Raw genomic sequence first — 14,412 nt, 5'->3', positions numbered from 1 at the left:
TCACTTTTTTTTCTTAATCAGTTGCCCTTTGTTGTTGAGTTCAGGCCTCAGTATAATTACATAGCATTTGGGCAAAAAGATGCAGCCCAGTAAGCCAGCACTGGAGGCCAAAATGGAGAAGATCTCCACCACCACTATGTCTTTTCCTTTGGTGCTCAGATAGGTGGGGACAAAGGAGAGCCAAACACTACAGAAGACCAACATGCTGAAGGTAATGAACTTGGCTTCATTAAAAGTGTCAGGTAACTTCCTAGCAAGAAAAGCCACAATGAGGCACACTGTGGCAAGAAAACCCATATAGCCCAAAACAAAGTAAAACATGGTGACTGAACCTTCGTTGCATTGAACTATAATTTCTTCAGTCAGTGACTGCATGTCCAAATCTGGGAATGGGGGAGAAATACCCAACCAAAGAGCACAAATGCCTACTTGAACAAGGGAGCAGGAAATGACAACGGAATGTGCCAGTCTTTTCCCCAGCCATTTTTGGAAAATGTTTCCTGGGCTGGAGGCCATAAACACTATCACCACTGTAGTGGTTTTTGCCAAGATTGAAGAAACAGCAATTGAGAAGATGATGCCAAAAGCTGTTTGTCGGAAAAGGCAGGTCACCTGGTTTGGTTGTCCAATGAAGAGCAAAGAACACAGGAAGCAAAGGAGGAGAGAGATAAGGAGAACATAGGTGAGACTCCGGTTATTGGCCTTGACGATGGGACTGTCCCGGTATTTGATGAAGATTCTAAACATCAGAGCTACAATCAGAGAAAAGGAAAGGGCCCAGAAGGCTAAAATAATGCTCAAAGTATCTCCAAATGAAAGGAATCTTGGAATCTTGGGGATGCATTGATCTTGGTCCTTGTTTGGATAGTGGTCTTCTGGGCAAGTCATACAGTAATCCATGTCTGAAATAAGAAGATAGAGAACCTGGCATTTTTAGGATGAAAATTGTTTGGTCTACAGTGACATGATGTTTTCAACTGTATTTTAATGAGAAAAATGGTTGGTAGATACCACACAGGCTCTGATAGGCTGAAAATTCTTAAATCAGCCCTTCTTTTGCAACAAAGGGGATATTTTCCACCCTCCCTGTCTGTGCTGCCTGCCTTTCCTGGCTTCTTATGTGTTAATTTTTACTTCCATTGCAAATACTAGAGGGATTTCGGGGAGCCCATCGTGTTTGTCATTCTAACTCTCACAATCCTCCTGAAGCTGGCATCCAACTCTGAAGCTCTTAGATTTATTTTCTGAGGAATTATGCATGCCACAGTCAAATGGACAAAGGGATGTCCCCCTCGTTTCTTGTTACAGATTTCCTGCCCCATCCTCTGTAATTGCTCAACAGTTTTTGCTCATGAATATTCTTTTCCTTGTTATAACCAAGGACTTCAAGTTCACGTAAAGTTAGTTAACTTACTTTGTATTGATTTTGAGCCGCAATATTTCTTCTCACCAACATATATTGTCATCTAAAGCAGAGTTTCATCCTTCTAAGCCTGTGGACTTTAGTGGATTTAGAAAGGGTAATTTTGCTTAGGACTGAATTGTTTAATGTCTAACTTCACTCACATTAAGGTACAAAATGCTGGTAGTGAGTGTCCTGTAGGCATCCTATTTACTCATCCAGGCAGCGAATTACCTTTCCAAGTCTAGATTTCACATCCCCCAAAGAATTAAGGAGCAGGAAAAAAATAGCTTACACATATCAACTCTCTAGGAATCTCCCCTAGTCTCCATAGTAAATAACCATAGAGACTAGGAGAGGCAGCCTAGAGCATCACATAGAAATGACATCATATCATCCTAAAACTTCACCCTTCCCAGAAATCTCTCCCCCCACCCCCAATATCTTGGCATTTGCCGAGGCAGTTTTGGTAACCCTAACATGGACTGGAATTTTTACAAGAAAGGTTCCTAAAGGTCTAGAATAATTTGGAATAGCTGGCCAGGAAATGCCTGAGGGTCTTGGGAAGAGACCTCAAAGACACAAAATTAGATGGTTTCCATCACAAAGAAACTTTGCTTTCTCTAAACACTTCATGCAATGTCAGTAGTAAAAAAGGAATCTTATTTCTGGTCAGTAGTGGTGAAAAAGAACTTAGAGGCCATCAAGATTTGCAGACTGTAAGCCTTTCAGAGTCAGAGCTCCCTTCTTCAGACATGAGTAGGAATGGAGACACCTGAGCCTTTATATTCCAGCCAAAGGTGGGTGAGGTGTTACAAGTAGAGATGGGCATGAACAGAAAAACAAACATGATGTTCGTTGTTCATTGCCATCCACGAACAGGGACTCACGAACACTTACGAGCATGACCTGTTCACGAACATGTTCGTGGTTGGATATTTATGGGGGCCAGCATCCTCTCCTCCAGCGTCATCCAAGTTTGGTCAAGATCCCTACTGCACCACTCCCAGAAACCTGACCTGAGCAGGCACCAGGAAAGGTACCAATAATAAATAATAGCTTGGCCCAGAGCCTGGCAGCAGCCCTGGAACTTTAAGGGGTAGATCCCAATCACATCACACACAAAGAAAATTCAAGCTTCAATGCACTCTATCAAAATGCCAACAGCAGCTGTCTCTTTACCTCTCCACTGTCTGCAAAGCCAGAGCTGGGAGCCCCCCTCCCCTCTGGACTTTGCTCCCTTGTAACAAATTTGGAGCTCCACACTTGAAAGGAAGTCCTGCCTACCAAGCTAGATTGGGGTTTCCAGGTCAACAGCAGAGTTCAGACAGAGTTCAGACAATCCCTGCCTAAGTTGCCAAGGGAATTGATTGCAGGTGCCAGACTGTCTGGCTTGACGAACATCAACGAATGAGGCTCGCAACAACCACCTGTTCATTTAGAATGGGGTCTCACAAACAGCTTGTTTGCGAACAGCAGATTGGGCTGTTCATGGCTTTTTTTTGTTCGTATTGCTGTTCATACCCATCTCTAGTTATAAGGGAGGGTGTTGGGATGTAAAGGTGCAATGATTAGATGAGGGAAGTAGCAAAGGAAGCTGTCAGGATGTAAAGTTACATTGTGGCCATGCATGGCAGCCGCGGAGCGGCTTTAGCGTGGGGCCGAAGTTTGCCTCCTGAGAAGGAGAAGGAGACAGATGGCTGTCCTGGGCATTCTGGTCTTTACATTGTGGAGGCAGAGACAGAGCTGGTTAAGGCATCTCTGCCCCCAAAGGCGCAGGTGCTTCTTGCGATCGGATGGAGCAGGAGGCATTTTTCTGGAGCTCCTGATCTTCCATTGCATGGAGGAATCCCTGGGTGAGCGAGGCAACGTCGTCGTCATCAGGAGCGAGTGGCGTATTGTGCCTCTTCCCCGGCTTTTGCCTGCTGACGGCAGTGGTGGTTTTGCAGCAATGGGTTATTCAGCTTGTGGGGCACCTGGTGGTGTTTGGGGCAGTGCAGAGGAGCATTCCTGGCTGCTATCCCTTGCTGCAGAATGGTTTGCTGGCACGGTAGTGCCTATTGGGTTCCTCGGGTTTTTTTTTGCTAGGTGCTGGGAGGGAGCAGTTGGTCCTTCACTCCCCCCTTTTTTCTTAGGCCGCGGCCAGGTGTTCTTGCCTGTCATGATTGGCAAGGAGGCCTGCGTGGGGGTGTCTAGACCCTTGCGGGTAAGCAGGCCCAGTGGGGCTACATGGGCCTTGCGTGCCCAGTCCTCAGCGTTGCTTTGAGTGGCGCCGTTTTTGGGGACACCCTTCTGGGTGAGCATTAAGTACTGGCCACCATTTTGTGGTGGTGGCCATTTTAGTGTGCAGCTGCTGATTACACAGGCTGGCAAAGTGGTAGCCTTATAGGAACTTATCCTGTCATTTCATATCAATCTGTGGGGCAGCAAGCCATTTCAGTGCTCTTGCTACACTGGCACTGCTGATTGTTGGTTATTGTTTCCTTTACTTTCCCTACTGGGGATCATACTATAGTCACTTAATAAATACATCAACAAATAGAGAGTTGGTGAAGCACAACAGTTAATTGGACTACGCTGTTTGTGCCTTGTTGGGATGGCATCTAGAAAGGGCAAGGGTCAGGCCAAAGGTAAGCAGCCTGCTAAGAAACAATGTCCCAAGAGAGCCCCCCCCTGCACTCTCCTCTTCCAAGGATGAGGGGGACAGTAGTTTCAACATGGAGATATTGAAGCGGTTGGAGGCTTTGGAAAAGAAAAAAGGGACCGCAGCTACGACTGGGGACACGAGTAAATGCAGTCAGCTGGTTAGATTAGCATCCAAATCGGCCTTCCACTTGGAAATTTTGAACCATGTGTCTGCTCTTGAGTCCACTGCAGGTTCATCAGAGGCTGGACCTATGGCTGGCTGTGAGATATGTGAGGCGGAGGAAGATATGGTTTGAGAAGTTGAACCGGAGGAACGAGTGGAAGGAGGTCAAGTTGCTGTGGTTGTAGAGCCTAGTGGGCCAGAAGGTAAGTCTGCCCTGCCGCAGCAGGCATGTACCTGGCCATGGGGACCCTGGGGTCAGGCCGCTGCCTCCGGGTCCCTAGGTCCCTCCACATCTTCTTCTTTCAACACACCAGCTTGACAGATGCCAGGGCACTTGGTGTGGTCAGACATGGGTTCTGGTGCAACTAGTGCCCAGTCGGCCACGGGGAACCTTCAACAACCTGGGGGGGTGGTTCTGACAGTCAGGCTTTTAGCGTACCTTCTTTGGGCTGGCAGTATGGAGCATACCTGCCATGGAGCCTCATGCCTTATGGTGCTTATGGTCAGGTTCCATACAGGGCGCTCCCCTTTGGTGATATAGCCCTGCCCCTGGGGAATCATCTTACCCAGGCTACCAGGAATAAGATAGTCAAAGGGGAATACGTGGACATTTTCACCCTTTTATTCCGTGAATTGGAAAAGAAGGATAAGGATGATCTAGATGATCAGGACAAAGAAAAAATTACACGAAGGAAGGTGGGCTGCAGTTGGCACAATTGGCTCCTGGGGTTCTTGATATATGCGGGGGTTTTGGGTAGGACTCAGCCTTTACAGGCAGTGTCCCTATTCCAATATCTAAATATAATCTATAGGGGGTATACTGACTTTGTTGGTGCTTCATGGCTACCACCACCTGTACAGACTGCCTCCAGGGAACCCCAGGTGCAAGTCCTTCCCTCATGCTGTACGGCTGAGGCTTTAGGAGCTTGATGGGGGGACCCCTTTGCCTGGCCGGCTGGCCAGACTGAGGCCATTCTAAGAATGGCTCATGCTCGGGGCAGTGGGGCTCACCCAGACAGGTCAAGGTGGATGTCAGGGGTGACCCCATGGCTTGACCTGTACCACCAGTTAGCCTTTGCTGCAGTTTAGTGTTGATGTTGTGTTTAATAAAGCGGCTCTTAATTCCAAAGCCTTGTGTTTGTTTCATTCTTCCAACTGGGGGGGCAATGCAATTTGATTAGAGCCGAAATTAGCATCTGTTGTGAGATAAGAATCCTGTATGTTACAGCTACATCTGTTCCAGTTCCTCTGACAGATATTCTCACCTGCAGGATCTATAGCAGACAATTTTGGAATTACAGTACTCACCCGATACACTAAGAAAACAGATCGACAAAGCCAGAATGTTATCAAAGGAGAACCTGCTACAAGACAGGCCCAAACAAAATAACAATAGAACACGACTGGTGGTCACAGAGCTGTCTGTGACCAGTTCAGCGTTGACTTGAAACCTATGCTGGACAATGATACTCTTCTCTCACAAGCATTGAGAGGCAAACCTTGTCTTGCCCACAGACTGCCCCCTAACCTTAAACAACTCACTCATAATAATGTACTTCCCATCACCAACACGAACTCTGGAACCAGAGCCTGCAATAAACCAGGATACCAACTCTGTCCCCGTATTTACTCCAACAGCATGTCACTGGACCTAACAATACCAGTTATACCATTTCGAGATCATTCCCCTGTTCATCTCCCAATGATATATATGCCATCAAGTGTCAGCAATGCCCTTCTATTCTCTACAAACAGGTCAGTCCCTTTGCAAAAGAATAAACAGACATCAATCTGACATTAGAAATCACAACACTCAAAAAACTGGGAGAACATTTTAACCCCTCCCCATTGTGGAAATGAGGTGTTAACCACTTTCTCCTGCCAACAGTCCCTCAAAATTTTTGGATATTGGATTAGACTTATATTTGTCAAAAATAAATCACTTACCTTCTTTGTCTGACATCTTCCCTTCTGGACAAGGAGCACAAGTATAGCAGCAAAATTTCTCTCCATCCTTCTTTATTCGGATAAAACCAGGCTTGCAGAATTCATTACACACAGAGAAGGGAGGCAGCTGTCCTTGAACAAAAGAAAAAAGTTACAGGCATGAAGATGCTTACTCATATACGCATATATACTCCACATTTTAAATCTAAGGAAGATGATTTGGCATTGCTAGGCACAATCCCTGTGTTCTCTCAAACAGAAAATACTCTAAACAAATAGCTAAACAAACAAAGACAGTTATTTTGCTGAGGGGAGGGTGGATAACAGCTCAGCTCGCAGCTGATCCCACATCCTCTGTGTTCTGGCTTCTGACCAGCAAGGAGCTGCAAAATTGTTTGCAGCTATTCGAGTCATTCAATGCAATCAGAAGGCAGCCCTGATTGGCTCACTCTCTGAGGGTGAGTGCTGAACAAAGTAAATTTGCGTAAAAACGTGCAGTATCCCTACCCCAAATCAATAACCAATGCTCAAAAGGATTTAAATGAATAGGGGCTTATGTGTGGAAAGCCAGTATCCATGATCTCATCTATACTACATTCATTGGAAGGAACTTTTACTGTCAAAAAATGACCTGAACCCCAAAGGGGGATGGATCCTACAGTGGAAATCCATTCTGCTGACATTGCCGTTGAAAAAGAAAGACACCAGTAATCAGCCAGCCTACATGTTGGGCTGTTAATTGGTCAGTCAGTGTGCGGGGCTGGAGAAAGCTTTAAATAGCCTCACCATGTGTTGGAGCCCGGTATTTGAATAATAGAATCATAGAGTTGGAAGGGGTCTTACAGACCATCTAGTCCAACCCCCTGCACAATGCAGGGACAGCCTAAAGCATCCCCAACAAGTATTTGTTCAGCCACTCTTTGAAGACTGCCAATGATGCGGAATCCACCACATCCTTAGGCAGCCGATTTCACTGCTGAATTACTCTTAACGTGAAGAAATTTTTCCTAAAGTCAAGCTGGTACCTTCCCTTCTGTAGCTTAAATTCATTGTTTTGAGTCCTATCCTCTGTTACCAACAGAAACACCTCTTCTCCACACCCCACAAGGGGGGGGGTGACAGCCTTTTAAATATTTTAAATTAAAATGTTATTAAGGTTTATAAAATACACGCTGCGTCCTTGAAATTTATGGGTTAACTAAACCCTGAATAAAGGAAGGTACAGTTTACAAGATCTGAGCAAGGCTGTTACTGATAGGATGTTTTGGAGGTCATTATATATTGAGTGTTATTATTATGTTATTATTATTAATTCATAGTGTTGCTATAAGCAGCTTGACAGCACATAACACACACACAAACCCTTAATGAAGAAAGGACTGCATTTGTCCTCCTTAAATCTGCTAAGGGTTTTGGGTTTTTTTTGAGAGTATAGATATATCCTCACCTGAGGGAGGCCCCTGAGCCACTGGATTCTGTCCTTGTGAATGGTGAGCTCTTTCCCTGGAGGACTCTGAACATCCAGCCTTCCAACTCTGACTCTGACATAAGAGTTATTTGGGAAAGTGACCAAGTTTGTTATATCAAAACCAGCTGTTAATTCTCCATGCTCATTAAATGTAATTTCATCTCCAACACCGTTGTTGAATGAAGTTCGTCGAAGAAATGAGTGGAGCTAGATGCAAAGAGGAAGAATGAGTGGAGCTAGATGCAAAGAGGAAGAATAGGAAAGAGATAGATTCAGAGCTTTTTCAATCCAGGAGAGAACCACTGTATCTGAATGCAACTATTGTGCAACTGAAAAAACAATGCAGAAGATCCAATTTTTGATGCTAGGTATGAGAAAATACTGTGAATTATGGGGCAGTTGATGCTACTGTGGAGCAAACTTCCAAAAAAGGTCCATGTAGGACCCATTTGTTTGTTGTATGCTTAGCTGACAAGGAAGAGATACAATCTGAGAGGACGTAAAAGGATGGAGCCTACAGAGATTTCACAGTCATATGCTGGTATGCTGAACAATCTTTTTCACCGTAACATTTGGAACATAACTGACAGTTGTCAGATACACCTCCAGCATATCTGTCATGTGTTACAGATTTCTTGCTGCAGTGTGTAGTGTACCTCTGAGAACATGCAGAGGGAAACCTGTTTTGCTGAATGATAGCTAGCTGCTTATCTTGCGGGTGTTTTGGTTACAATTTCCTGGCAGGCCTGAGAACGTGGCCTTGAAGTTCCAACAGAGACTGCACCAACCTCCAAGAGACTGAGCAGAGCTCATCCTTTCCCTCCTCCCCTCTTCCCTGGCTCCCTGGCTCTGCATGCCAAAATCCTCACGGACTTTCTTTCCCACTGGTGTGTGTGTGGGGGGGACTTTGCCCTATAATTAACCTTGCTTTACTACACTGAGTCATTCCAGCCAATGATCCTGTCTGACCATCTTGATACTGGTATTCTTCAAGAAAGTAACTTTAACTCATACACCTAAGCGATGCAGTGAAGTGCTTGGGATGGGGGGGGGGGAATACCTGGCAAGACCTGACATTTTGGCTGGAATCGCAGTGAGGAGACATTACCTGCCAGGGCTCCACATGCAGATAAGTCTGTCTGTTCCCATCTTCAGTTGCATTGTGGCTGGCAGTGCGTGAGTGCATGATATGTAAGACATGTGCCACAGTATAGACAGCATTATAGATACTGTAACTGTGGCCAGTCATGCTCATTTCAAAAAATATGGCTGGCACACTCTCCAGTCTCTCCTTCCCAGTACATCTATCTTCCACCTTTGTTGGTTCTCTGGAATTTGGAAATAAACAGTCAAAAGCTTGTTCCCAGAAGTCCTTGATAAAACCATCCCCTTTGGCCCAAGCAGGATGAATAATACGAAGGAACTTTTGGAATTCTGAGATTTCATTGGAGTGAATTGAGAAAGAAAGAGCACCATGAAACATTTGTATATCGAAATTCTTTTGAAAAACAAGGAATGCAAAATCAATCTGGGCAGTTGTAATCCACACCTTCCCTGCAGAGCTTCTCTCTGGATTTTCAGACTCTGGTAGAGGAATCCATACTGTGCGTGTCCATAAAAGGAGAGCAAGCCACATAATAGTGGCTGGTTCTCCGTAGATGATGACTACATTGGCTTTGCTGTCCAGGAAATTTGAACGATTACTGTAAAAGTTTCTGATCATTTCTTCCGCATTATCAAAATGGAGCTTCCTTGGAGCCCTTTCTATGAAGGCTGCACAGATTCCCTTCCTGGAAAGCATTGGCTCCAGTGCCTGCAAAAAATGTTCTCCACCTTCATCATCCATAGTGATGAGCCCAACCCATCTCCAGCTGAAACGCAGAAGTAGCTGGACAATTCCCACGTACTGAAGGGCCTCATTGGGAACCATGCGATAAAAGGAAGGGAACGGAGTTTCATCGGTTACTGCAGATTCAAATGAGCCATATGAAAACTAGAAATAGAGATTACAAGGAAGGGCAATAAAGATTGCTTATCATATATGCCACCTCTCCAGAGAGCTGATTGAAGTGGCTTACAAAAGCATGAAAAGCCAACCTTTCAAAACTGAAGTCATTAAAAATGCCATTAAAACAAGACAATGCCATTAAAACAAGCGGGAGCACAACAGCATAAAATACACAGTAAGCAGCCTAAAATATTGTAGATAAATGATCATTGAGCTAGAAGCAGATCATGAAACATCCTCCTTTATAAAAGGGTAACCGTGTTCCTGACAACTCACATTTAGCACAGGAGCAGTTGCACTGTCGCCAACCGGTCAGCTGGGAAGGGATGGGATTGCCAAGCGCACAGCCTGCCCCTCCCAGCTGATCAGCGGGCACGGGGCAGTGAGCCACTGTTTTCTACCTACCCAGCTGATCCATGGCAAGGGGGGCTGTGAAGCCTGCCCCTCAGCTGGGCAGGGAGAAGACAGGTTCATCCACCTTCTCCCTGCCCAGCTGATCCACGGGCAAGGGGGGGGGCTGCGGATCCTGATGGCAGCCCGCTGCCGCCCCGATGGCCCGGCCGCTGAGGTATAGCCAACTGCTGGGTGGCCTGGCCCAGCGGCCCTCTGTTGTGTGGGCCAGCTGGCCAGCACCCTGCTACAACCCATTGTATTATGACAGAAGGATAAAACTCCTTCGTTGAAACCTAGGTGAAAAGGAATGTTTTAGCCTCGCATTTAAAAGAAAGTATGACTTGGGGAAGGCATTCCAAACATGATGGGCTACCACCAAAAAAGCCCTGTGTCTGATCGCCACCCTCCTCACCTATGAATTTAGAGGCACAGAGATCAGGGACTCAGAAGAGGATCCTAACATGTTGGCACTAGGCTGGACATTACAAGGAGACATTCACCCAAGTGTACAGGCCCCAAGCCAAATCTGCAAACATAGAGTCAAATAAAACTATTTTTTCTTATGTTTTTCTTATTTTTTTCAACATAAATATTTATTTTCAAATAAAAATGCAATTAATGTAATGTATATATTTCTTGCTTCTTTGTTAGAATGTTGTGGCAGAATGCACTTTAAGGAGGGTTTTCTAAGTTCAGAACGTACAGAATTAGAAAGGGAGGAATTAACAGTGGCTGGAATAAGGCTTTTCCCTGAGTTGGGCCGTCCGTCCATCAACAGATACAACTGGGTGTCATCTGCATATTGATGACACCCAAGTCCAAAACTTCGCACCAACTGGGCAAGGGGGCGCATATAGATGTTAAACAATAAGGGGGAGAGTATTGCTCCCTGTGGACCCTGCACACCAAAGCGTGGTGGGATGACAATTTCTCCCCAAGCTCCACCCTCTGTCCCCGACCATGGAGAAAAGAGACAAGCCACTGTAAGGCAGTCCCTCGTATCCCCACATTGGCGAGGCAGTGAGTCAGAAGATCGTAATCGACTGTATCGAACGCTGCTGGCAGATTCAATAATATCAGCAGCGCCAAGCCGCCTTGATCCAGATGTCTACGAAGATTGTCTGTGAGGGCAACCAGCAACGTCTCCGTCCCATGTCCTGGATGGAACCCGGACTGGAAGGGGTCTAGGGCTGAGACACCCTTCAGGAACCCCTGCAGCTGTTCCACCACTGCCTGCTCAATCACCTTTCCCATAAATGGGAGATTCGAAACTGGGCAGTAATTGACCAGGTCAGTGGGGTCCAGTGATGGTTTCTTCAAGAGAGGTCTCACCACGGCTTCCTTTAATGTCCCAGGAAAACCCCGGAGCCTAAGGATAGATTAGCAATGGCCTCCAGCGAGGACCGCAGCCCCTCGACACTGGCCAAGGGGCTCTAGGAACTCTCGGGTTGTTATGCAGAAGCAGGCAATGGCAAACCACCTCTGAGCATTTATTGCCTGGAAAACTCTATGGAGTCTCCAAAAGTCAGCTATGGCTTGATAGCACTTTATACCACCAGGCTTGCTGAGGATCCCCCTTCTCTTGGCAAGAACAGTGTGAAACATGAAATCCCATTATCTCATCATTGATTGTTAACATTGACCTCAATCTGTATAAACCTCTTGTCACTTGGACAAAGAAGAAAGAGAGGAAGGCAATTTCATTTGAGGACATTTATGCATATTTTCCCTCTTACATCTCAGCTGGAAACAGAATCACCTAAAATGATCATTGGTATAAGGACTGTTCTGTCTCTTCTTTAACATACATACCCTTTATCATCTAATTCTCTATCTATTCAGTCCATCAGTCTTAGGAGCAACATGACACTACACATGTTAAACACACAGGTCTGAATTGGAACCCTTCCCTTCATCAGACTTTTTAGATTGAAGGTATATCCCAATGGATCTCCTTAGATCTTTTCCTGGTTTTTAGTCACTGTTCTTCCCCCTTTCTAGCCATTAAAATGATGTGAGGAAAAACAATGGACTGAACTACATGTGACTTTGGAGAAATCACTGCAGTTCTCAGGCATTAATCCTACCTGTGGAACCTTGTAAGGACTTAAGATGTCTGCCATGCATGAAGAAGTATCTGAACTAAGTCCTCCAATGACTCCTATCAGCTTTTTCTGGACACTGCAGAGGTAGTTGGGTATAAAATGATGTGATTTGAAGAGCAAGTCTAGAGTGGAACGGTAGGTCATCCTTGCATCAAAATAGCTGGAGTGGATGTGGAAACCAAGAGTGACATTGGGTAGGATCTTCACATTTGTATTGATCTCCTTGATGGCAAACACCAGAGCCAAAATATGCTGGTAGAACTTGGTTGTCAAACTGCAAATAAAGTGACTGTCATAAGGCTTCTACAGTGCACGGATGCAGTTTGTCACAGTCTTGGTTATAAGCACAAGAAGAGAAGCTTGCTGACTTACTGGTGGGCTGGGTTTTTGCCATTGTGAAGGATGCAGTGGAGGCGGGTCAGCCAGGATGGGGCGGAACGCCCAGCCCACCTCCAGTCCAGCCTCATGGTCGATGCCATTCCTCCCAGAGCGTTGGCAGGAGCAGCACATTTCCCTCCCACCCACCACTTCCATGGACTGGAAGGAGGACTGTCACAACTTTATGGGTTTGGCGGTTTTGTGGCATTGGGCCAGATCCCAATAGGGTGAGTGGGCCACAGGTCTGCTCACCCCAATGGATTGGGGAGAGAAGACTGCCTGGCATGCGCTGGCAGCGGATGACACTTGCTACAGTGGGCCAGCACGGGGCCGGTGGAGGATGCACCGGTCGGCAGGATGGCCCTCCGATGCCAACGGGGATCCGAGCCCAGATGCCTGGCCAATGCTCCATTAAGCTGTAATCAATAAAGCTGTGGCCATTTTCTAAACCAAGAAAGGTGTTGTGTGAGTCATTTGAGCCGGAATGCAGACTGACATAACACATAGGCGACATCATTTCCCACAGCTATACAGTATTGTGAAGCACTCGAGCAGGGCATTCAGGTCACTGTTCCACTTCTTGCATTAGCATTCAAAGGTATCTTGGACAATTCCTGCAGGTTCCTTTTAGCTACCACAACTACTACAGCTCTGTAGACATGTCCTCTATGCATTTGTCTGATCCCCTTTTAAAGTTGTCTAAACAGTAGCCAATAGAAAACAGCAAAAGTCCAGTAGCACCTATAAGACTAATAAACTTTGTGGCGAGGTATGAGGTTTCGTGAGTCACGGCTCACTTCTTCAGAACAGTAGCCATTATGGCATCTTGTGTCAGAGAATTCTATACGTTCATGTCTTGTACTAGGAAGTATTTTCTTCTGTCTGCCATTAATATACTGCCAATACATTCATTAGGCGACTCTAGTTTTGCTATTGTGAATGATAAGCAGAAAAATTTCCTTCTGCCACCAAACCAGAACGCATTTTATAAAACCCTATCTGATTTGGTTTTTTTCTAAACTTCAGAAGATCTGCAAGTGTTAGCCTATTGTTATCAAAAGATGCTACACAAACCTCTGCAGTCTTGAAACATACACAACTCATATAAAGTCCAGCACTCACATTAAAAGAGAGAAAATTACATTACTGGGTATTAGGGAGAGAGGCCTCGAAGATGGTTGGGGAAGGTTCTGACTTACAGACAGAAGGGCAAGTTAACAAGGAAAAGGTGTGAAATGCAACTGCAAAGCAGAAGATAAAATAAAAAAGGTTGATAAATAACAGAAGTACAAGAAGGAAAATGTAGAATGATCTAAAATGCTTCAGAATCTTATGCTCAGTCATGAAAAGGTTTTCACACTGACATTTTTTATGCTTTGTTTTCTGACACATATTGCAACCAACTTTCCCGCTCTAGATACTTTGAAATCTCATCACATTCTCCCCCACCTTCCAAGTATCATTTTCTCCTCCCTATTCTCTTTCCTAGCTTTTCAGAAGCTGCCCCCCCATGCCTTCTAAATCGGGAAGACTGAGCACATATGGACTATCTGCATGACAAGTTGCGATAGGTTCAGAAAAGATTCATGCTCAAATTGTTCCTATTGCCATGTGAGCACCTTCTTCATGAATTGCTTTCAGAGGATTTGATTTTTTTGCATTCAAAATGTTCCATTCCTTAATTTTTTCATTCCTTTCCTATCCTTTTATTCCCGTAGAAGGTCATTGACCTATAAATCTTGACCGGTAGAAATTACTTATTCCTTATTTTTTAGATGCAAGGGCTAAAAGGACGGAGACATATTTTCAATTGCTAAAGTAAATTTACAATAATTTTTTCATTCCTCAGTTGATATAAAGATACCCTCTCACTTTCCAATATATGAAAATAACGGTGCTACC

General features: G+C 45.2%; 1 protein-coding gene across 1 annotated transcript; it reads right to left on the bottom strand.

Annotated features, from left to right (window-relative positions):
- Positions 1-12,599, bottom strand: LOC129339765 (vomeronasal type-2 receptor 26-like). Its single transcript, XM_054994348.1, has 6 exons — positions 12,505-12,599; positions 12,115-12,406; positions 8,735-9,619; positions 7,606-7,833; positions 6,159-6,285; positions 1-902 (listed from the first exon to the last, which is right to left on the bottom strand). Exons 1-6 carry the CDS (start codon positions 12,597-12,599, stop codon positions 1-3), a joined length of 2,529 nt encoding a protein of 842 aa, XP_054850323.1.
- Between the last annotated feature and the right edge of the window lie 1,813 nt (positions 12,600-14,412).

This window comes from Eublepharis macularius, chromosome 12 (assembly GCF_028583425.1).
Source record: "Eublepharis macularius isolate TG4126 chromosome 12, MPM_Emac_v1.0, whole genome shotgun sequence".
NCBI classification, from domain to species: Eukaryota; Metazoa; Chordata; class Lepidosauria; order Squamata; family Eublepharidae; genus Eublepharis; species Eublepharis macularius.
The sequence above is the reverse complement of the archived record's forward strand: the minus strand, read 5'-3'. Positions and strand labels throughout refer to the sequence as shown.

Bases quoted from the DNA above. Each gene is read 5' to 3' on its own strand.
- LOC129339765 (XM_054994348.1), bottom strand. From the start codon at position 12,599: ATGAGGCTGGACTGGAGGTGGGCTGGGCGTTCCGCCCCATCCTGGCTG. The intron at 12,407-12,504 runs GTAAGTCAGCAA...CTTTATTTGCAG, and splicing joins GGCAAAAACCCAGCCCACCA to TTTGACAACCAAGTTCTACC. The intron at 903-6,158 runs GTAAGTGATTTA...TTCTTATTTCAG, and splicing joins GAAGATGTCAGACAAAGAAG to ACATGGATTACTGTATGACT.